The 23,500-nt window shown below is 42.1% G+C and overlaps 1 protein-coding gene across 2 annotated transcripts in view; it reads left to right on the top strand.

Moving 5' to 3' along the window:
• GRK4 (G protein-coupled receptor kinase 4) overlaps nt 1-21,083 on the top strand; it is a 332,370-nt gene extending 311,287 nt beyond the window's left edge. For both annotated transcript variants that reach the window (XM_068276336.1, XM_068276328.1), the window contains exons 12-16: nt 5,331-5,539; nt 7,205-7,342; nt 11,722-11,859; nt 16,498-16,629; nt 20,911-21,083. In XM_068276336.1, the coding sequence (XP_068132437.1) occupies nt 5,331-5,539; nt 7,205-7,342; nt 11,722-11,859; nt 16,498-16,629; nt 20,911-20,964 (671 nt within the window). In that variant the 3' untranslated portion in view covers nt 20,965-21,083. The remainder of the gene's footprint in view (nt 1-5,330; nt 5,540-7,204; nt 7,343-11,721; nt 11,860-16,497; nt 16,630-20,910) is intronic.
• Nucleotides 21,084-23,500: the final 2,417 nt, after the last annotated feature.

Raw genomic sequence — 23,500 nt, 5'->3', positions numbered from 1 at the left:
TCACATACATCTTTCCATTTGGGGGACATCACTGGACACAGCCAAAACATATGGTCCAAATCTGCGTTTGGAGCATTGCATTTCCAGCATAGCACAGAGTTAGAGGGATTAAACCTGGACAATTTTGAAGGGGTTACATACGCCCTATGCAATATCTTAAATTGTATTAGCCTGTCTCTTGTTGCAATTAAATAATTGAATGGTTTGATCCATACATCCTCCCACTCCTCATCATCCAGGGTTGGGACCAGACCAACCCATGGTTGTTTAAATATAGTGAGATGTGGTTCTGTCAGCAGTATAATGGATTGATAAATGGCCGAGAGGGCTTTGTGGAGGTTTTCTTTAACTAGTATGTCTTCTGTGTCAGATGTACTGATTCTAACTTCTTTTTTTACTGAATTGGGCATCAAACGCATGGCGCAGCTGTAGAAACCTAAAGAAGTGTGTATTTGTAAGGGAGAAATTTTCTTTTAGTACGTCAAAGTGTATGAGTCTACCTGCTTGTATAATGTGCCCTAGGTGCGAAACTCCTTTGGATATCCACACTATTGGGTCCGGGATTGAAAAGAAGTGTGCCAGTCTTGGGTTGTTCCAGAGTGGGGTGTGTGGGGAGAATTTGTTTTCAGGAGGACGGCTCCATTTGTGGACTAAATCCCATGCTTTAATAACTATTTTCATGTTGTCTGTTAGAGGGTAAGGAGCGGTTACTCCTCTATATAAAATTTGCTTAAGGGCCTCGAACGAGCCTAATATGGCTGCGTCCAGTACCACTGCTGCATTTGTTGGATCTTGTGTGAGCCACCAGTTGGCGGTTACCAGCTGGCTGGCTAAGTAGTATTTAAAAAAATCGGGAAACGCCAATCCCCCCTCTGACCATGGGCGCTGTAGCTTCTTTAGGCTGATTTTAGGGGTCTTATCGTGCCAAATAAAACTAGTGAGAGTAGTTGTTTAAAAATACTCTTGGGGATCCATACCGGACAGTTCCTGAATACATAAAGGTATTTGGGTAAAAGCTTCATCTTTATTAAATTAATTCTACCAATAAGCGACAGAGGAAGACACTGCCAAGCTGTAAGTTTTTTCTTTGTGTGCTGTATTAATGAAAGAATATTGTCTGGTATAAAGTCTTTTTGGCTGTTAGATATGGTGATACCTAGGTATTTAGTTTTGGAAACTATTTCCATTGGAGTGTTAGTTATAGTTGTAGAGTCTAATAAAAGTAGTTTGGACTTAGATTGGTTCACTTCTAACCCAGAGTAAGCAAAGTATGTGAGAATTTTTATTGTACCTGAGATAGAGATTTCCGGGTTAGCCAGATTTATTACCAAGTCGTCGGCATACAGGGATACCCTCTCCTCCAGCCCCCCAATACAGAAACCTTGTATGTCATTGCTTTGTCTTATTGCAGTAGCAATTGGTTCCATCGCTATAGCAAACCGTGCCGGAGAGAGAGGGCACCCCTGCCTCGTGCCCCTTAGGAGTGTGATCTGATTGGAGAGTTGCGTTCCTATTTTAATTTGTGAGGTGGGGGTTTTATAGATGGTTTGTATCCATGCAATAAGCTTGGCGCCAAAGCCCAATTTAGCTAGAGTGGCCCACAAATACGGCCACTCCACCAAATCAAAGGCTCTCTGGATATCGACAAAGGCCAATGCTCTAGGATTACTAGCTGGAGTTTGGATGTGGGTAAATATCCTCCTCAGGTTTATGTCTGTAGTTTTGCGCGGCATGAAGCCAGTTTGGTCCGGGTTTATAACTTCAGTAATGTGTTTATTTATTCTATTGGTTAAGATCTTGGTTAATATTTTTAAATCGCTATTTAATAAGGAAATCGGTCTATACGACTGGCAGTCTAGTGGATCTTTATCCGGTTTCGGGATTAGTATGACATGGGCTTGATAGAAAGAGGGGGGAAGGGAGTCTTTTGCAAGGCGGCAGTTAAAAATATCTTTAAGATGGGGGGCTAATATACGAGAATGTCTCTTCTAGAATTCGATAGGTATACCATCTGGCCTAGGTGCTTTTTGAGGAGGGAAGGATGCGATTGAATCAAGGATTTCTTCTTCCGTTATTGCAACTTCTAGTTCATTCAAAGTTGCTTCTGATATAGATGGCATATTAAGGTTGTCTAGTAGGAGAGAGTGGCTTGCAGATGGGATTTTACAGGTAGATTTATATAAGTTTTGATAGTAATCGTGGAATGTTTTAATTATTTGGGTTGGGCATGTTGAGATTTCCCCAGATTGCGTACGAATTTCTGGTATATTTGTTTGGGCATTAGGATTTTTGGACAAGTTGGCCAGTAGCTTCCCATTTTTTTCCCCCTCTCAAATGTTTATTGTTGCCATTCCGTCAGAGACATTTTGGCGATATCTGTCATGTGCAGGTTTATGTTTCTCCTTGCGTGCATAAGGTCATTAAAAGTGTTATCATTAGGAGAGTCAGCATGAGCCTGGGCAGACCTCCCCATCTTATCCCGGAGCATGTTTAGTTCATTCTCGTAATTTTTTCGCTTTGCGCTAATTTGGCTGATATAGTCTCCTCTAATAGTTGCCTTGAAGGCATCCCACAGGATCTGGTCATTAGCTGATTGTAAATTAAGCTCCCAGTATTGTTGGATTGCCAAGGATATCTTCTCCCCAATGTCCTTATCATTTACCCATTTAGGGTCCAGCCGCCACATAGATTTATTCCGTGAGATGCCTACATAGCAGGTTATCTCTAAGGGTGCATGATCCGAGAGTCCGCTGGGGAGATAGGATGCTCCAGAGACACTAGTGAGGAAGTCTACATTGGCAAACGCTAAGTCAATCCGAGAGGTTGTGCGGTGTACTGAAGAAAAATGTGAGTAAGCTGTTGCATGGGAGTTCTTCCACCTCCATATTTCAGTCAAAGATAAAGCATCAACCCAATTTGTTAAGTCAGGATTATGAGATCTAGATGAGTTTGATGAGTCTTTCCCTGCAATAAGGATGTCATTGAAATCTCCTATGATTAGCAATTTAGCTGGAAGGAATTTTTGCAATAGTGACGTTAAAGTATTCAGAAGTGATTTCTGCAGTGGAGGAGGTGCATAAACACCTATGATACAGAAGATGGAGCCAGAGATGTTTATTTGAATAATTACAAACCGTCCATCTGGATCTATATTAGAATTCAATACTTTATATGCAATATTCTTGTTGATAATAATAGAAACGCCTCTGGAGAAGGTTGAGTATGTAGAATGAAAGGCCTTGCCAATCCAAGGCCTATGAAGTGCTTTAGTGGATGCCCTGTCTATGTGGGTTTCTTGCAATATAAGTATATGGGGTTTATATCTATTCAAATACTGGAACATAAGGGATCTCTTAAATCCCTGAAGACTTCTGAAGCCTCCTTCGGCCGGGTAAAGCAGTATTTGACTAATTCAGTAAAATACTGCTACCGGGAGAGCCAGCACTGGATCGAGGGGACCAGGAGAGGAGCGGGAAGGCTCTATGGGACCCAGAGTCTTCCCTCTCCTTGGGTAAGTATCTGTCTCATTTTTTTATATGCGGTTCCCATTCACTTTAAATATACAGCAATATATAGCTATAGGACAGGTTTCTGATGCTGAAACCAGGAAGATTAAAGTAAAAGTGGGTATCCTGAATAATTCACTTCTACTATATGTCATTACAGTGCCTATTTAAATATAGCTCTTCAATCTGATTCAGAGCTTGTTCACACTATATTGATTTTATTTTTTTTTTATGTTTCAACATTTTTATTGAAAATTTTTGAACATGACAATTTAGACAACAAGGGGGAACAACAAACATGGCTTATGTGACATAAATCACAGGGTGACAATGTATCATGAAACAATATTATAACCGTGGGATTTAGCTTTTTTTTTTTTTTTAAGCGCTGGTGATTTTTAAAATAGTAGTGATTTCCACTAGTAATTGCTAAACGCTAGCGATTGCTCCTTGTCACTATTTTTACACGCGATTGCAATTTTGCATATGCAATGCACTTGCATTGCAAAATCGTGGTAAAAATCGCTCCTGAACGCGATTGCTGTTTTGTAAAATTTTCTGAGTGCTTTCAATGAGTAAATACATTGTATTCATTTTCGGGGCAAAGAGTCCAATTCCTGACTGATGTCAGGATGTGAAAAAAAACATCCCTACACAAAAGCGCTTTTTTAAGCGCAAATCGCTCTGAAAACGCTTTCATAATCGCTCAATAAATTGCTTAGCGCTGGCGATTTATAATGTGTGCAAGGCCTCCGATATCTCTCTGGTTGTCACTTACGGCTGGGATGCGCATGTCATTTTATCAGATCAAGGCAAAAATAATACACAGAATGCGGATTGTCAGTGACCGATCCCCAACTGAAAATCAATCTTACTTGATTGGACATGCTGAAAAATATCCTTTGAAATGTATCATTCCGTGTGTATCTCTTTTCAATTCTTTTTCAATATCAATATCCCATTGTAAAAAATTCTCGGAAATCTGATTGAAATTTGAAAAAATAAATTGCATACTTGGGTATGTCAGCTTTATTCTATATCCGATTAATGTTAATTGTGAATACTGATCTGATCGCTCTCTATAAGCGGACCTAAAACCATAACTTCCTCTCTGCTCTAAAAGATAAGCAATAGCATTATATCCTTTAAAGAAAAACATTTGTTACAGCTTTCAGAAATCCTTCAGAAAAATCTACTTCCAGCTTCTACTTCCTGGTTTCATGGGAGCACAGAAAGAGTTAACCTCCCGTGTTTACATATTTGCACATAACTGGCCATAACTGTTGTAGAAGTCTTTAGGGGCTGAATGGTAGGGGAACACTACATTTGGTAACAGACAAACCTGTCCATCTGAGCATGAATCCAGAAAGAGTTAAAGCCATCTATCCTAAGTCAAGTGAAACATTGTCATTGTGCGTCTGTTAGAACAAATCAATTATTTTATATGGGAGAAGGTGGTCAACTCTGTTCTTCCAAATAGAGATGGCTGGGGAATAGGCAGATAACCAGTGCAAGGCAATCTCCTGCCTAGCATTTTAAAAGACTCTTGGTTGTAAATGCTTTTGTATAGTTCTGAAGGCCATCATCAGATAGTGTGTTCAAAGGACATTATTTAGGAACTTTCTCTATGGGGCAACCCATTTTGTCATGGAGGGATCTAATCTGGGATCCTAGTACTGCAAAGCATGAGTGCAAGTCATGTCTGAATCTCAAATACTGCTTACAAAAATGGAAAGCACAGAACCTGGTGTAGGATAGCATTGTATGTGACATTTTATGTACGGTGTTAACAGGGCTCTGATTGCAAACCTCTTCTATCTGCAGCACCAGAGGTCATCAATAACGAAAGCTACACCTTCAGCCCTGACTGGTGGGGGCTTGGCTGCCTTATTTATGAAATGATCCAGGGACAGTCTCCGTTCAGGAAAAGGAAAGAGAAGGTGAAGAGGGAAGAGGTGGACCGGCGGGTGAAGGAGGATGAAGAGGAGTATTCCGAGAAGTTTTCAGAAGATGCAAAATCCATCTGCAGGATGGTGAGTGGAGATGGCATGAGCTACCTTACTGTATGGCTAGTGGGTGATCCCCACCATGTAGCCAGGCTGTAAAGGCCTCAGACTCATTTAGCTGATATCCAGTCTATTACAGGTAGTCCCCGGTTAACGAACGAGATAGGGACAGTAGGTTCGTTCTTAACCTAAATCTGTTCTTAAGTCGGAACATTGTGCCATCTCTGTCCCCTGTACCTCTTCTGTACCTACAGTGTCTCCCTCTGTGTCACCTCTGCCCTTTGTACCTGTTTATACAAGTTTAAAAAACATTTTTTCATTGATTTTTTTTAAATCAATTTTCTCAAAAACTACAAGTCCAATTTGAATTATTATTTTTTTTGCCATGCCATTTGCATCGGAGGGTCGTTCGTAAGTCGGGGACTACCTGTAATCAAATTCACAGGATCCTCTTCTCCTGTACAGTTATGATTACCTGCCGTGTCTTGTTGTCCTGGAGGCCCATGTCTGGCAAATTTGTGTTATAGGCTGGATATCTGCTTTAAATAATCATTACCTGGTGCTCATCAACATGATTGCCTTAAAGTGGACCTGAACTAAGAATTTTATCTCGGCTCTAAAAGATAAGCAACTGCATAATAACCTTTGCAAATGAGTTTATCTGCTGTGGCAGTCAGCTGGCACAGCTAAGGGATCAATTTACAAAATGTGCTTAGTCACAGATGAGGGGGAATTAGACAGGCTAAACTCTCTAAATACATACAGGGTGCATTTCTCTCAGTTTTCCTTCTGTCTAGTGCAAGAGTTCAGGTCCACTTTAAGAATGAGCTTTTTTTTTTAAGTTTGGATTGACAGTGGTTGGCTTTAAAGAGACACTGAAGCGGGGAAAAAAATGATGATATAATGAATTGGTTGTGTAGTACGGATAATTACTAGAACATTAGTAGCAAAGCAAATATTCTCATATTTTTATTTTGTTATATAGTTTTGTTTATAACATTGCATCATTATCTAATATTTGCAGTTTACACACTACTCAGCATTATGATTTTACAGAACAGGCAGGTGAACTTTTGAACTGTCCTCTGCAGGAAAAAAACAATACAGGTAAGAGACTCTTGAGATAACAAGCTTTTTTTTTCGCTTCAGTGTCCCTTTAAAGGGTACCAGAGATGGGGGAGGAGAAAAATGTATACATACCTGGGGCTTCCTCCAGCCCCCTCCATACTTTTTGCTCCCTCACCATCTTCCTGTGCCGTCTGGATCGTCCGCAATTGGCTCACGGAAAATCCTTCAGTGGGGGCATACGCCGTCTGGCCACGCACTCTCCCATCGACAGGAGCGTTCTGCACCTTTGCAGCTGTAGAACCAGACAGGGGAGAGCTTGCGCATTACTTCCCGAAGAGGACAACTTTCCGGGTCCGATTGCAGAGGATCCAGGTGGCTCATGAGGATGGCAAGTGAGCGATCAGCCTGGAGGGGGCTGAAGGAAGCCCCAGGTATGTATATTTTTTTATATCCCACCGTCTCAGGTTCCCTTTAAACTAAGGCCTTGTGGTGCCCCAGGTAAATAAAGATATATTTGTGTATGGTTTACCAACTCATCATAAACCTGTATTGTTTGTGGCGGGTGATCTCACACAGTAAGTAACTGATAAAACTGAACATCTCGTATTCTTATTCTCCAATTAGTTATTAACAAAAGACCCCAAGCAGAGGCTGGGCTGTAAAGGGGATGGAGCAGCAGGTGTGAAGCAACATCCCATATTCAAGAGCATTAACTTCAAGCGTCTGGAAGCCAATATACAGGAGCCACCCTTTGTTCCTGATGTAAGTATAGCCTCTCATCTACGGCCCTCTGATTGGATGGATGGGTTGTGTTGAGTTTGGGGTTCTGCATATTTAGAGCCTCCAGCGCTGGGGCTGCCATGGTGCTAATATAGTTTGAAGAAGGTACATGTGGGAATCTCTGCTCTCTACTACTTTGGCTAGCCTTTTATTTTTTGACACTTTAAAAGCAACAGCTGTCCAGCGAGTAGGATTCTTAGACAGGAAGTCAGCAGTACATGGGAGGGATCTCACACATTTTCTAGCACTTTTACCTCCACAGTTAATAACAGCATGGACAAAACCCTGGCAGTGATTGTGCTGTGGGAGTTGTTTCATTGGAATGTAAATGTACTAAATGGCAGACTATGCTTAGAGAGAACTGGTACTATGGAGGAAACAGAGCAGGAAAAGCTATGGCAAACAAAATCAAAGGAAAAATAATTTACAATAGAATAGTTAGTGGACTAACATTAGTGGACAAAAAAGATTAAAGACAAATTAGATGCCCTATCAAAGATGGAATATTCCTGGTTAGGCAGGATAGCTGCCTTTAAAATGATGGTGTTACCTCAACTCCTGTATCTGTTTCGAAATCCTCCCATCAAAATACCTCAGACATTTTTCATGATTACTCAGAAACTATTGAATCAATATATTCTTAAAAACAGGAAATCCAGATTCCCCAACAAAATATTAACAACACCTGTTTTCAACTTAGGTTTAGGTGCCCCTAATATAGAATCATGTTACAAGGCCACCATCCTGGATCAATCCAGGTCAGTTTGGACTGAAGACTCCAATAAACAATGGTTCTTAATTGAAGAAGAGCAGTTACCTTATAGATCATATAAGTTATACCTGAAGTCCAGACTGACTTGGACAGTCCAACAGAAAATAAGTAATCCCATCACGGCTAATACTCTAAGGCTGTGGAAAGAGCTGACCAAACTATGTGGCACTGAAGTATTAGCTATAACATCCACTGCACCTTTAAACATTATTTATACTGTCATCAAAAATATTGACTTGGAGAATTGGATCGACTGTGGAATCAAACTAATTAAAGACTTGATGGAAGATTCAGGAGTAAGATCTTTTGAGGATTTAATATCTACATATGGAATACCATCATCAGATAGACCCCTATATGACAAAATAAGTAGATTTTTAAATAAATACCCATATACCCCAATTACTATGTTACCTAAAATTAATAAAGTAATCCATCCAGAGGGAACTCATTTAAAAGGTACTTCAATTTTTTTACAAAACTCTACTTGTTTTAAAAGAAGTTTGCCCCAGATGGCAATTGGATAAGTGGCAGGACTGCTTGAACTTAGACATGGGCATGGAGGAATGGGAAAGGACTGTTAACTCACTTAGAAAGATGTCACACTGTGTAGGTCATCATGAGGGATTACTCAAGAACATCTGGCAGTGGTACATGACCCCCGAAAAAATTCATAAATTTGACCCCAAATTCTCCCCACTATGTTGGAGGAACTACAACCTGACGGATACCATGGAACATATTTTATGGAAGTGCCCTAAACTCAAAAAACTGTGGGATGATGTTGAATGTTTCCTGAAGCAGTTACCAATGTTTCTTTCATCACTACCTCCAAGTCTGGCACTACTTAATTTGGGAGCTGGAGACCTCCCACCTCAGGAGAGACTGATTACTACACATGTTCTTATAGCAGTACGAAATCAAATTGCTCTCAATTGGAAAACAATATATGTACCAACTCCAAAGAAATTCTTAGAAAAGTTGAATCAAATTTACTTGCTGAAAAAGCATGGTCAGTAAAATCTGGATGTTTACAGTCTTTCCTGGGAAGGGTAAGTATCTGGCCTACCGTATACAAACAGTCTAAGGTTTTGGAGTTTTAGAATATTAGGAAGTTTTGATTCTCTCACATTGAGGACTATGTGATGTGTGATATGTGATTGATGGATCCTCGATGAGGCCGTCTCTCTGGTTTGCTGCCTGTACATTTCTCTGATTCGATACTCTGGAGGTAAAACTGGGACAAAAAGACGTAACACTGGACATCAGACTAGTTTAGGTTGTAGTAGTAGTTTAGTTTCGTCTATAGTTTAGAGGTTCATTATGTTGGAGTTCAGACATATATAGTGATATAACTAGGAATCACATTAACACATATACATTTTCTTAACCATAGTGGCATACCATGCTCACTGGATCCACTCCCTGGGGTCTCTGTAGGGAGGCTCACAACCCCCATTCCCCAGGTTGAGAGGAATCCTATAAAAATAAGATCTTTAATATCCACTATGAGTCTACTGAACTTTATAGTGGAACTTACTTCCTAGAATTAGCTAATTGATTGTAAACTTTAACTTAAAAGTTACGTAGGTTTTTGACTTTTGGTTATTTTGTTAGCTTATAGGCTAAATGGTATAACATTAGCTTTATGTAAAAGTTAAAAGATAAGAGTATTTCTTAGTAAAATTAAGCTCAGATAAGATATATAGGATAATGATGTATTCTCGACAAAACTGCATTCAAATACAATCTGATACAGATTACATACTCCTAATATCTTTTAGTTTTGTTTTTCTGTTGTTTTTAGATTACAAATAAATTGTATGCGATAAATAAATTGTATGCGATAGACAACTTATATACTGGTATTCATATCCACACCTTCATTGTATAATGTACATTGTATTGTGTTTACTGTTATGAACATACCATTGAATGCCTGTCCATATATATATGTTCAAAACTTCAATAAAAATTATTGTAAATGGAATGTAAATGTACATAGATGTTATATTTTCTGAACAGTCCTATCTTTTGCTTGTAACGGACTGTCATAGTGTTTTGGGTTCCTATCAGGGTTGTAAAAGCACACATGTCCATTTAGAAAATATGATCAAACTTCAGTGCCAAAGTTCAGGAACCTTATGGTGCCTACAAGTATTTGATAATCCTCACATTATTTTCTTCTGGGAAGCCCTCAGATCCTTGAGGGTACCTTGGGAGAGGCCTTACTACTGGGAAAGCAGCCCCTGCAGCGGGGAGTTCTAGGCTGCAACTCCCTCCGATACATTCAGAGCAGGGCTAATGACCACACGTTATTACTGGGGGGGGGGGAGGGTCATGTTGGCAGCACTGTAATGGGAACATTATAGTGGTTCTACTTTTACATGAACCTTGACTGTAAGGGTCAAAATGGGGGAAGACGGGTGGCAGTGGCTGTCAGAATGTTTTGCTGCTGCACCCCATGACTTAGTTATGCCCCTGTGCCTTGTCTTTTCTTATTTGAAGCTAAATCCCACCCACTTAAAGTGATCCCGAGGTGAAAATAAACTGATGAGATAAAAAATTATATATATCCTCCCACTTCTAAACTCCATGGTTTTATTTTAAAGAGACTCAGAGATGAGTCCGCCTGCTGTTTTCTACTTACCGGGGCTTCCTCCAGCCCCATAAGCATGGATGCGTCCCTCACCGTCCTCCGCAGTGCCTCCGTTCAGCCGCAGTCAACGCCCGGTACGTGGCTCAGTTGGACTCAGTCTGACTGACGTCAGCCATTGAGACGCTTACCGGGGAAAGATTGCAGCTGAACGGAGGCTCTGAGAAAGACAGCGAGGGGCACATCCATGCTTACGGGGCTGGAGGAAGCCACGGGTAAGTAAAAAAAACAGCAGGAAGACTCGGCTCTGAGTCTCTTTAAACATTTACAAAATAGATTGAATGTTTTGTTGCCTCTGCTCAGTGGCAGTCTATTAAGTGTCCCAGAGTTAAAATACATGAACTATTGACCTTTCTTATCTCCTTCTGCTCTCGGAAGTTGTATTCTGCCCGGAAAACATTTATGGCTGTAATTTGCTTATCAGTGATGGTTACTATATTCCTGACAAGGTACCATCAAGACAGAAGCTGTCACTTCCGCCTAGAAATTAACTCTTTCAGGCAGCAAAATTAAATTGTTTTACACTGTACATACACATTTATCTCATCATGTCACATGTCACCCCGGGTACACTTTAATGAGCTTGAGAGGCTTCGCTGGCCTGTGCGGCTGTGACCATAGACGGTTGAACTGTGGTGGGATTTATCTGTATGCTGAGAAGACTGAGGTCCTCTGTGGACTGCACAAAAGATTTGAACTTCCTCATTGTACAAGGTATCTTCACATTGGCAAATTTGCAGTTTGGTCTTTTTCATGGCAGGCTTACTGTAAGTGCAGTGTAAATTGAACCATATTCTCTTCACAGTAAAAGGTTAAATATGTTTCTAATGGTAGTATGAGTGGTGGCAGGCAGCAGAGACCGTTCAATTGGCTGTTGATTATCACTTTGGCTCCTTATGAAGTCTGATGTACCCTCTTGTTTTTTCTCTCCAGCCACGCGCTGTATATTGTAAAGATGTGCTGGATATTGAACAGTTTTCTACGGTGAAGGGAGTAAATCTGGATACTACAGATGATGACTTCTATTCCAAATTTGTGACTGGCAGTGTCTCCATCCCCTGGCAGCAAGAGGTACTGCACATACTTGTTATGAGTGCTCGGAAATGTGTGATCTTGATTAGGTTTTGTTAGCCATTACAATGTTGGCCAAGGGCTACACAGGTGAGTATACACCTCCCAATTGTCCAGATGAAATGTTATCCATTTGCATCATTTAGAATTTTAATATCTCCATACTACACATATGCAGCTTAAGGGCCCATTCACACTAGAGCGCTTTGCCGGCGATTTCGGCAAAACCCTCAAATGCCAGCGCTTTTGAAAGCGCTAGTGTAATCAAACCCTATGGGCCCGTTCTTACTTGGGCGATTTGCGCAAATCACCCAAAATCGCGAAACGCAAACGCGTAGCCTGCACCATTTTCAGGTGATTTCCCGGCGATCGCGTTTCAGTGCTATAAAAGCGCTAAACGCGATCGCGGAGAAATCGCTGCACTGTCCAGTTTTTTTTTTCCCCACGTCAAATCGCGGAAAAATCACTCCCGCAAAAACGCGCTTCTAAGTGTGAATGGGCCCGAAATCTCTCATGATCTAAATGCTGCACATTAATTTGTATCAGAAATGCCTCATATGCAGAAATATTTCTGGGCCTCACTATAAGTGACGATCCATTGGTGGTTTTCACAGGATAGCCACAATCCTGTGGTGATTGTGGAGGCGGCGATTCTACGTTCCTACTAACAACGCACTGATTTTCCGTATAGGGGTCCTAAATCTGACCTTCAGGCTACTTGTAGGTATGATAGCCACTTGGCAGCTAGAACTCCCCTGAAGTCACCAAACCACAAATCCCCATACACCCCACTGTGAGGATTTCTTCATCTACCACACTTCCGTACTATACTAGAAACGTACTCTTTACCTTTCCTTCTCTTTTATTTTCAACTCTGGAGTAATGCATTGCTGTGATCTCCTACAAATATCTTCATGTGAAGTTCGTGCATAATGATACAAGTCAAAATCTACTATTCTCCAAAGTATGGTCTCAAAATGATGACAGTATTGCGATGTACATGTATTTCAGTGCATTTCATGTTATAACACTAAGATGTACCTCTGGATACTTCCAATGTAAGTTACTACTGTTGTATCTTGTGTATTTTACAAAATGAAAACTTAAACTGTACAGTGGCGTAGGGACAGCTAGTGACAAGACAATATACATGTAATGATAGGTGTCAGCAACCAGAGAGAGAATCTGATTCTTGGCGATCTGCAGTATCCCCAAGAATACAGATATACCTGATTATTGGGGATCTGCAGAATCGCCAATAATCAAATATGACTAACCTCTAGACACCTGAGTGAGTAAGTGTTTTGGTGCAACAGTAACCTTTGGACCACCGGGGTAGCAGGTGGTCCAATAAGTAGAGAAGACTCTACTGCAGTCAAGGACACCTGGGAGGGAGTCCCAGACTGACAAGGAGCAGTGTCCCCTCTGTAGAGCAGCGGACCCCTGCGGGAAGGCTGAACACCCTGAGGGAGGGTGACAGCCAGAAGGTCAGACAGACCAGGTCGGCAACAGTGTATCAGATATGCAAGGTACCAAATCAGAGAACAGAAGAATAGTCAGGAAAGCTACAGGCCATAACAGGTATCAGAACAAGATCTAGGCTGAGGTGTGAGGTCCGTGATCTCAACACCCTGGAACTATGCTAGAGAATAACACAGATGATCTACAGTATTCCTAGTCTGGGGTGTGAGGGCCGTGATCTCAACACCCTGGAACTATGCTAGAGAATAACACAGATGATATACAGTATTCCTAGTCTGGGGTGTGAGGGCCGTGATCTCAACACCCTGGAACTATGCTAGAGAATAACACAGATGATATAAAGTAACTGGCTAAGTGTGGATTCCCAAGTCCTCCTGGTTCCACCACACTGAAGGATCTGACTAAGGTCTGAGTGCTAACACAAAGGCATTCGCAACGCCAGACAACCAGCAACTGAACAGCAGGAGATATATATAGTAAAGCGCCCCACAGCGCCGCCCAGCTTCCATCAACCAATCACTGACTGAGCAGGAATCAGCTGACCGCCCAGATCAGCTGATCTTCCTCCTATTGGTATAAAGAGCTTGTCTTGCAGCGCGCGCGCGTAGCTCTCCATCTGTGTGCACTGCTAGTTCCAGACAGCCCAGACACATGTTGCTGCGGGGAAACCGCCGCACTGGACGCGGAATCCGCCGCCTTACCGTCAGAACATGCGGCGGCCCCCACGCTATTCTTCCCATGTGCACCATTAGTTCCAGATAACCCAGACGTATGCTGACGCGGACAAACCGCCGCATCAGACGCGGAATCAGCCGCCTCACTGTCAGAACACGCGGCTGCTTTTCCGCTATTCATCACAATACAGTGCAGTTATATGTCAGCGCTATATAAATACTAAAATATATATATATATATATATATATATATATATATATATATAATGTGAACTCTCCAGGACTCTGGCCATTTGCCCGGGTGCTGAAGTGTGGTGTGCAGGAGAATTTGGGTTTCTGAATTCAATATCTCAAATACTAACACCAACACTTAAAAGGAGAGGACTTCTCTAGTGTCAAACTAAACCTAGACAAACCTAGAAATTGAACAAGACAACATCTAATAGCAATTAGGTTGATACCTGAAAGCAGTTAGGCTGGGTCCACACTAGACCCGGTTGCAGGACGGACCCTGCAGTCCGGATCAGGGGAAGTACCCACCGCACTGCAAACTGATGAAAGTGCATCAGTTTTGCATCAGTTTTGTATCAGTTTCCGTTCAGGTTTTTCCCTGACAGAAAACGTCTCTATCATTAGGAAGGAGTGGGAGGATTTTTTGGGCCAATCATAAAGCTCAGGCTATCCGTTTTCACATCCGTTTTTTGCCTGTGAAGCTGGAGATGCGTTTTCTCATTGCTACCCCTGCGTGTATCCGTGGTCCTGATCCGTTGCGTGAAAATGCAGCAGATCCGGACCTTCCGTTCAGGTTTTCAAAACGGATCCCCGCAAACGCAGACCGATCCGTTTTTTACTTGGGTGAGGCTGGCTGCTATTTTAAACATTAGTATCCGGGACTCCGTTTTTCATCAGGTTTGAAAAACGCAGCCACGGATACGTTTCCGGACCTAGTGTGGACCAGCTCTTAATGGTAGCAAAGTTATGGTCAAAATAAAAGTTTTGTAGGCCAAATACGCTTCCCAAACCTCTTCTACTGCTTGCTTATGCACTTTCTGGTTTGAGCTGGGGGTGGGTAAATCAGGTGTAACCATATGAAGCCCAAAGTAGAAATAACATTTCCCAGCATCCCTTCATGATAGCAGAAAATGTGTATTAATGGTGAGGATGCTAACCGATTACTCACAGGAAGTAGTTGATAACTAGCAGTTAGACCATCATTTTCTCACAATAAACTTCTTAAAATTTAGAGGTCTTATGACTGTACGGAGTGGCGCACAGCTGCAAGCAAGCAGAGCTACACTACCAGTGAAAACTTAATTTAAAGAGAATCTGTACTCTCAAATTCTTACAATAAAAAGCATACCATTCTATTCATTATGTTCTCCTGGGCCCCACACACACTCATGCATACACTAATATGTGTCTATGTATGTGTGTATAGGCAGCTGTGACAGGCAGCTCCTTTCCCCCTCAGAGACGTTCTGTCTGTGAGGAGTAAAGCACACAGAGCCTGCAGGGGGGCATGCATTACTTCTCCCTATCACAGCAGAGGCAGCACATTCCTCCCTGGCTCGACAAAGCTTGACAAAGAAAAGAAGATTAGATATATTACAGAGACAGTGCAACTAGAAAAGGCTGCTGTAACCCAGAGCACATTAGAACAGGTTTAGGAACTTATAGGATAGAAGAAATAAGGCTGAACATTTTGTTAGTCTCTTTAAAGGGACACTTTATTGAAAAAAAAAATGCCCAGTTACTTACCTGGGGCTTTTTCCAGCTCCCTGAAGTCCCACTACTCCCTTACCATGATTCCGCGCTCCGCCACTCCTCCGCTGTCTCCCTCCATAAGCCAGACGAGGCAGTGAAACGCCAGCCACTGCACCTTCTCTATGGCGCTCCCAGTGCTGGGGGAATTCTGCGCATGTGCAGTAACAATTTTTGCTTACTGTGGAACCACAGAGTGTTCCTGGCTTATGGGGGTGCATTGAAGGGGCACGCAGCACAAATGATGGCGAGGGACCAGGAAGACTTAAAGGACAAATGAGATGATGGGTTAAATCTATCTTTACTTATCTGGGACTTATTCCAGCTCTGGTGTCCTGCTGGCCACCTGTAAGACTCGCCGACCCATCGGCGGGTCTGGACTTTTGAGCATGCACGGGTAAGCTCCTGCTCACGAATGCGCCTACATCATCGGCCATGTACTGCACCTGGGACGATGGGTCGGTAAGTCGTACAGGCAGCCAGGGGGACACCGGAGCTGCGATGAGGGGCCCAGAAGACTTTTAGGGGCTGGAAGAAGCCCCAGGTAAGTAAAGATAGATTTACCTCCACAGGTAAATTTCCTTTAGAAAAAACAAACAAACGTAATTTGCTTTGAGAATTTGCCTTGTCCAGATGTGTCTGTATTTGTGGGGAGGGGCCGTGTCTCCCATATTTGGCATCCTCTCGCTCACCGCTGCTGCTCTCCCGTTTCCTCCCACAGATGATTGAAACAGAGTGTTTTAAAGACATCAATGTTTATGAGACAGACGGCTGCTTGTCGCCAGATCTGGATGTGAGCAAACAGAACATTAGACCAAAGAGAAGCTTCTTTCATCGATTGTTCAGAAGAGGGGTGAGAGACGTTCCAGTGAAATGCCATTTACATTGCCAGCTTTACTGGAAGCTTATTTCATTCTGCTGCCTGCTGAACCGCTCCTAGAAGCTCTGGCCTCAGGAAATAGCTTCCCTATCATTGAAAGATACACTATACATTTGTAGAATACTATTTCAAAAGTCATTTGAAGGATGCCAGAGTTGGAAATAAAAATGGTTCTTTCATTTACTTGAGGCTTGTATGTCCCTTGCTGTTCTCCCGGTCCTCTTCCTTGCTCAGCTGTTCATCCCACTCCTACAGCCGCGTACCCCAAGTTGGCCAGGCTGCACTCGTCCTTGATCATGCTGCTGTTGCTGGGAGCGTTCGGTGCATGCACGGCTACGAGGTGTGACGTAGTGTACATAGGCAGAATGCTCCTGGCTACTGAAGCGTGATCAAAGACGCTCGACGCCGGGTCAATGCACATGCAGGGCTGTGCGATACGGGTGACTCGGCTGCAGGAGTGGGACAAACAGCTGAGCGAGGAGGAGAACCGGTAGAACAGCTCGGGACTTAAAAGCCTACGGAGGGGCTGGAGGAAGTCTCAGGTAAGTAAAAGAACAGTTTGTTTTTTTTCTTACACCTCTAGTATCCTTTAATGTCATTAACAAATATTTAATTGTTCAGCCAGCTGGGACTTCCTATATAAAATTACAGGTATTCCATTAATTATACGGTAACATACTTTTTATAAATATAAGCAAAGTTGCTTTAGTTAAAAATTCTTAATCTCTAACTCAAGAAAGTTTTCTTGCAAGCTCTTCTTTAGGCACGATAGAAAACTGCATCCGAACCTTGCAGAACTGTTTATGAACACAGAGGCACTTGGTCCTTTCTACCAACCCAGTATTGTTATTGCTCCTTTCACTTCCTGATGAAGCAGGATTAAACCTGCGAAATGCTTTGCAAATTGTGGAGTATTTGTGAATAAATTGTTGTGTATTACAAACCAAATGATTTTTGGTGTCTTCTTGGAGGAGTTAAAGGAGAACTGTAAAGAGAGGTGTATGAAGGCTGCCGTATTTATTTCAATTAAAACTGCCTGGGGGCAGCGCAGCACTATTTAATTTTTTATTTTTTTTTTAATCATGTAGCTAGCCTAGCGCTAGCTACATGACAGCCGCTGAGCTGCGGCATCCCCCTACCCCCTCCGATCGCGATCAGGCCCATCAGGAAATCCCGTTCCCATGGCGACGGGGCGGGATGACGTCATCGACATTGTGACATCAAAGGGAGTCCCGATCCACCCCTCAGCGCTGCCTGGCACTGTATGGCCAGGCTGCGCATGGGGTCTGGGGGGGGGTGGCATTGCTCGTCGGGTAGCAGCGAATTGGTGCGGAGCGGCAGCGATCAGGCACTGCACACAGCTAGCAAAGTGCTAGCTGTGTGTAATAAAAACAAAATTGTGCAAATCGGCCCAGCAGGGCCTGAAAAATCCTCCTGCGTGGCTTACCGCCAGGAAGGTTAAGCAATACCAGTTCTCTGGCTATCCTGCTGATCCTCTGCCTCTAATACTTTCAGCCATAGACCCTGAACAAGCATGCAGTAGATAAGGTTTTTCTGACAATTTTGACAGATATGACAAGATTAGCTGCATGCTTGTTTCTGGTGTGATTCAGACACTTCTTCAGCCAAATAGATCAACAGGCAACTGGTATTGCTTAAAAGGAAATAAATATGGCAGCCTCCATATACCTCTCACTACAGTCCTCCTTTAAGTCCACCACTACCTCCTCTTTTTAAATGTTTTTACACTACCTTGGCGCCTCTGTGATACAGTTCAGTCTATTGTTTATGTACACAGGCTTGTTCTATATAGGAGACATTGAAGACTATAATATTTAGGTGTATCATCCCTAAAGAAGAAACTTGGCATTGAAAGGCTTGCAGGAAAACAATCGGTATTCTTCAAAGAAAACATAGAGCAAATTTTTTATTTTAAAATTATTAGCATATCATTGACCATTTCTATTGGTCAGTATGGGCGTCTATACTAAAGGTCAAATGGGGAAACCTAAAAGGTCAAAAGGAAAGAAATACCTCCTGACACTAAGGGACTTTCTCCGGTCTTCTCTGGAGGTATTAGTTGATTTTGTGTTTTATGTGTACGTTGTATTGTTCAGATTTACTGTATTGACTATTTGACACAACAGATTAAAAATTAATTACACGATTAAAAAAATATATACAGTGATGTGAAAAACTATTTGCCCCCTTCCTGATTTCTTATTCTTTTGCATGTTTGTCACACTTAAATGTTTCTGCTCATCAAAAACCGTTAACTATTAGTCAAAGATAACGTAATTGAACACAAAATGCAGTTTTAAATGAGGGTTTTTATTATCTAGTGAGAAAAAAAAACTTGAAACCTAAATGGCCCCGTGTGATAAAGTGATTGCCCCCCCCCTTGTTAAAAAAAATAACTTAACTGTGGTTTATCACACCTGAGTTCAATTTCTGTAGTCACCCCCAGGCCTGATTACTGCCACGCCTGTTTCAATCAAGAAATCACTTAAATAGGAGCTATCTGACACAGAGAAGTAGACCAAAAGCACCTCAAAAGCTAGACATCATGCCAAGATCCAAAGAAATTCAGGAACAAATGAGAACAAAAGTAATTGAGATCTATCAGTCTGGTAAAGGTTATAAAGCCATTTCTAAAGCTTTGGGACTCCAGCGAACCACAGTGAGAGCCATTATCCACAAATGGCAATAACATGGAACAGTGATGAACCTTCCCAGGAGTGGCCGGCCGACCAAAATTACCCCAAGAGAGCAGAGAAAACTCATCCGAGAGGCCACAAAAGACCCCAGGACAACATCTAAAGAACTGCAGGCCTCACTTGCCTCAATTAAGGTCAGTGTTCACGACTCCACCATAAGAAAGAGACTGGGCAAAAATGGCCTGCATGGCAGATATCCAAGGCGCAAACCACTTTTAAGCAAAAGGAACATTAAGGCTCGTCTCAATTTTGCTAAAAAACATCTCAATGATTGCCAAGATTTGGGGAAATTACCTTGTGGACTGATGACACAAGTTGAACTTTTTGGAAGGTGCGTGTCCCGTTACATCTGGCGTAGAAGTAACACAGCATTTCAGCAAAAGTACATCATACCAACAGTAAAATATGGTGGTGGTAGTGTGATGGTCTGGGGTAATTTTGCTGCTTCAGGACCTGGAAGGCTTTCTGTGATAGATGGAACCATGAATTCTACTGTCTACCAAAAAATCCTGAAGGGGAATGTCCGGCCCTCTGTTCGTTAACTTAAGCTGAAGCGATCTTGGGTGCTGCAGCAGGACAATGACCCAAAACACACCAGCAAATCCACCTCTGAATGGCTGAAGAAAAACAAAATGAAGGCTTTGGAGTGGCCTAATCAAAGTCCTGACCTGAATCCTATTGAGATGTTGTGGCATGACCTTAAAAAGGCGGTTCATGCTAGAAAACCCTCAGATAAAGCTGAATTACAACAATTCTGCAAAGATGAGTGGGCCACAATTCCTCCAGAGCGCTGTAAAAGACTTGTTGCAAGTTATCGCAAACGCTTGATTGCAGTTATTGCTGCTAAGGGTGGCCCAACCAGTTATTAGGTTCAGGGGGCAATTTCTTTTTCACACAGGGCCATGTGGGTTTTGAGGTTTTTTTTCTCACTAAATAATAAAAACCCTCATTTAAAACTGCATTTTGTGTTCAATTATGTTATCTTTGACTAATAGTTAACGGTTTTTGATGAGCAGAAATGTGACAAACATGCAAAAGAATAAGAAATCAGGAAGGGGGCAAATAGTTTTTCACATCACTGTATTGTACATGATAATGTGTGGGAAATTAACCACTCCATCCCCCCCCCCCCCCCCCCCTATATCCTATATGCCTGTTATGCCTTATATGCAATTAAAGAAGCAACTAGATGAGGTAAATGTTGAGCCAAGCGCCTCCGTTTCCCTGCCATACTAATGTGCAGGTTAACAGGAGTGGTGTCTGGTATCTTTGTGCAGATACTTTCTAAGGAGGAATTTTGTAGAGAACAAAGGAAATATTGAGAAGACTGGGTGATTGATTAGTGCAAAACCTGTCAGTTCTCCATTTTTTTCTGCCTACTGTGAGTGACAGCAACATAGGTAGACGATAATTCATGGTGCATGTATGTTTATACACATATTTTAGATTGTTCAGTTCTTCGCCATAGTAGCTCTGTAAGCTTAGAAACCTTTCACAGCTTGCCCATCTAACTGTCCTGTCCTTGTGCCCCACACAGGTCTGCTTTAAATCCTCCTACAGCGACGACGATGAGGAGGCCCCCCGACCATGAACCACTGTCCAATAGCCAAATAAAATCAAACCTTAGAGAGTTAAACTGCAAATATTTTATTGTATCTATGAACTGTAAAGGTGTATTATAAATTAAACAAAGAATTCTGTATGCGTTTACAGATTTTGTACATTTCTACTTGAATTCTGTTAAGATGTATATTTTCACAATAATGTGTATTGTACAAATCCGATGAGGCCGTATTCGTACCACTGCGAGGCATCTAGCGTGCGTGCGCGTGTGTCTGTGTGTGCGCATGTCTATTAACCATACATATCTCTCCCTATAGAATATGCCTATACGTGCACACTGTGTTTAACTGAGTGACTGAAAGTATTTAAAACCACAAACTGTGTTAGCAGCATTGAAGAGCACCTGTCACCCGTCTATAGCGGAAGGAGCCATTTTGTGGGCTTAGTTGAATTACTCACCATGGGCACAATAAGTACTGCTATAGCAGCTATTACAATTGCTTTTGGGTCTATTTTGTCAGATTGTCCAATTTCTCATCAGCAATGATGTCTAGCCTTGGCAGGATTAAAGTGGACCTGAACTCTTGCACAGGACAGAATGAAAACATATAGAAATGCACCCTGTATGTATTTAGAGAGTTTAGCCTGTTTAATCCCCCCTTAATCTGTGACTAATCACAACTGTAATTTGCTCTCTCAGTTGTCAGCTCAGGAATCTCTGCTGCCTTGGCAGAGCAGCTAATTTGTATACACAGGATGTTAACCCTATGTCTGCTTCCATGAAAGCAGGAAGTAGACTCACTGCAGATTGCTTGCGGGATTTGTGTCGGCTGTAACAAAGAAATGTTTTTCTTTACAGGTTATTATGCTGTTGCTTATCTTTTAGAGCAGAGGGGAAGTTCTGAGTTCATGCCCACTTTAATAGCTGCTGCTGGTTGGCTGTCTGTAATCTGTTCATATGTTAATCTTGTTCAGGCTATCCCTATACATAGATAAGTGTCAGGCAGTGTAAAGCCTGGTACACACCATGCAATCTTCACTTTAGATCCTATTTGACCGCATGATCAGATCAATATTCAGATCTGACATCAATCAGATATATATATAAGAAAGCTAGTGTACATATGTACATCGCTGTCAGTTTCCGATCATTTTGATTAGATCAGGAGTGTCAAACTCAAATACAAAGTGGATCGAAACTGTACACTGGGACCTAGTCGCCGGCCAACCTCACTGTCTACTGAACACATTCCTCCCTAATAAAGTTCCCAGGTGTCTAATGGCCCCCATCTAACCCCTATACAGTTCCCTGGTGTCTAGTGGTTCTCCCTCCCCTATATAGTTCCCCGGTGTCGAGACCCCCACCCTCCCCTATACAGTTCCCTAGTGTCTAGAGGGCCCTCCCCTATACAGTTCCCTAGTAATTAGTGCTTCCCTCCTCCCTCCCCATATGGCTTCCCAGTAGTTCTAGGGCTTCACCTCCAATATAGCTTATCTGGTGGTCTAGAGTGGGCCAAACATAATGCAAAGTGGGGAAACCACTTCAGGGCCAAATTCAATGGCTCTAAGGGCTTGTTCACACTGCAGACATTTTCTGTTGTATTTTTTTTTTTTTACACGCAGGCAATTTGTAAAATCGCCCACAAAACGCTTGTGCAATGAATGTCTGTGAGAAGGTTCATATCAGCGCGGGTCGTGCATTGTCAGTTCAGTAAAGCGGTGCGTGTACCATTTTTGAGGCGAGTTCGCCTCAACGGAAAGTTTAGGAGAAACGCAAAACGCTCACAAAATCGCTTTGTGCAGCGATTGCGTTTTTGAGACAAAATACATTGGCCTCAATTCACTAAGCTTATCTCTTGTCTTTAATAATGTTTCTATAGTTATCACCATGGTGACGAGGCATGTCGTATTCAGGAAACATTTATCTCAGGCAAACCTAAAGTTAACTCTTCTGTCTTTAAGTTAACTCTTCAATCCTTAAAATAACTCCAGAGTTAAAGACAGGTTGTTAATTAACTGTGTGTGAAAATAACTACAGAGGAGGTAAATTAACTACAGAGGAGGTAACTTAACTACAGAGGAGGTAACTTAAGGAATGAAGAGATAAGATAACTCTCTCACTGTGTGGAGGTAAGTTTTATCTCTTGCCTTATTATCTCCAGCATGATCTTAGTGAATTGAGGCCATTGTTTTTATTCTCTTCCCGGTCAAAGAGTTTACTTCCTGACTTGCGTCAGGGAGTGAATTACAAAACCGCTCAGAAAAAAAAGCTTAGAAAACCGCTAAGCACAAAAACGAATCGCCCACCCAAGCACCGGGAATCAGAAAAAAAGACGCCTCAAAAACAGCCCAACGCGGTCGTGGACCGGAGTTTGATATGTATGGATTAGATACTGATAAAAAATGAATTGAAAAGACGGATCATTGGGATGAGTATTTCAGTAGGCTGTATGTTTTTTTTTTTTCCTCCTAGATCCGATCATTGATCGGAAATAGGATCTAAAGGGGAAATTGCATGATGTGTACCATGCCTTAGCAGCACAAAGATGCACCCTATGTAGGTG

The sequence above is a fragment of the Hyperolius riggenbachi genome, chromosome 1, assembly GCF_040937935.1.
Source record: "Hyperolius riggenbachi isolate aHypRig1 chromosome 1, aHypRig1.pri, whole genome shotgun sequence".
In the NCBI taxonomy this organism is placed as follows: domain Eukaryota; kingdom Metazoa; phylum Chordata; class Amphibia; order Anura; family Hyperoliidae; genus Hyperolius; species Hyperolius riggenbachi.
Note: the sequence above shows the minus strand (reverse complement) of the source record. Positions and strands in the feature narration are given on the sequence as shown.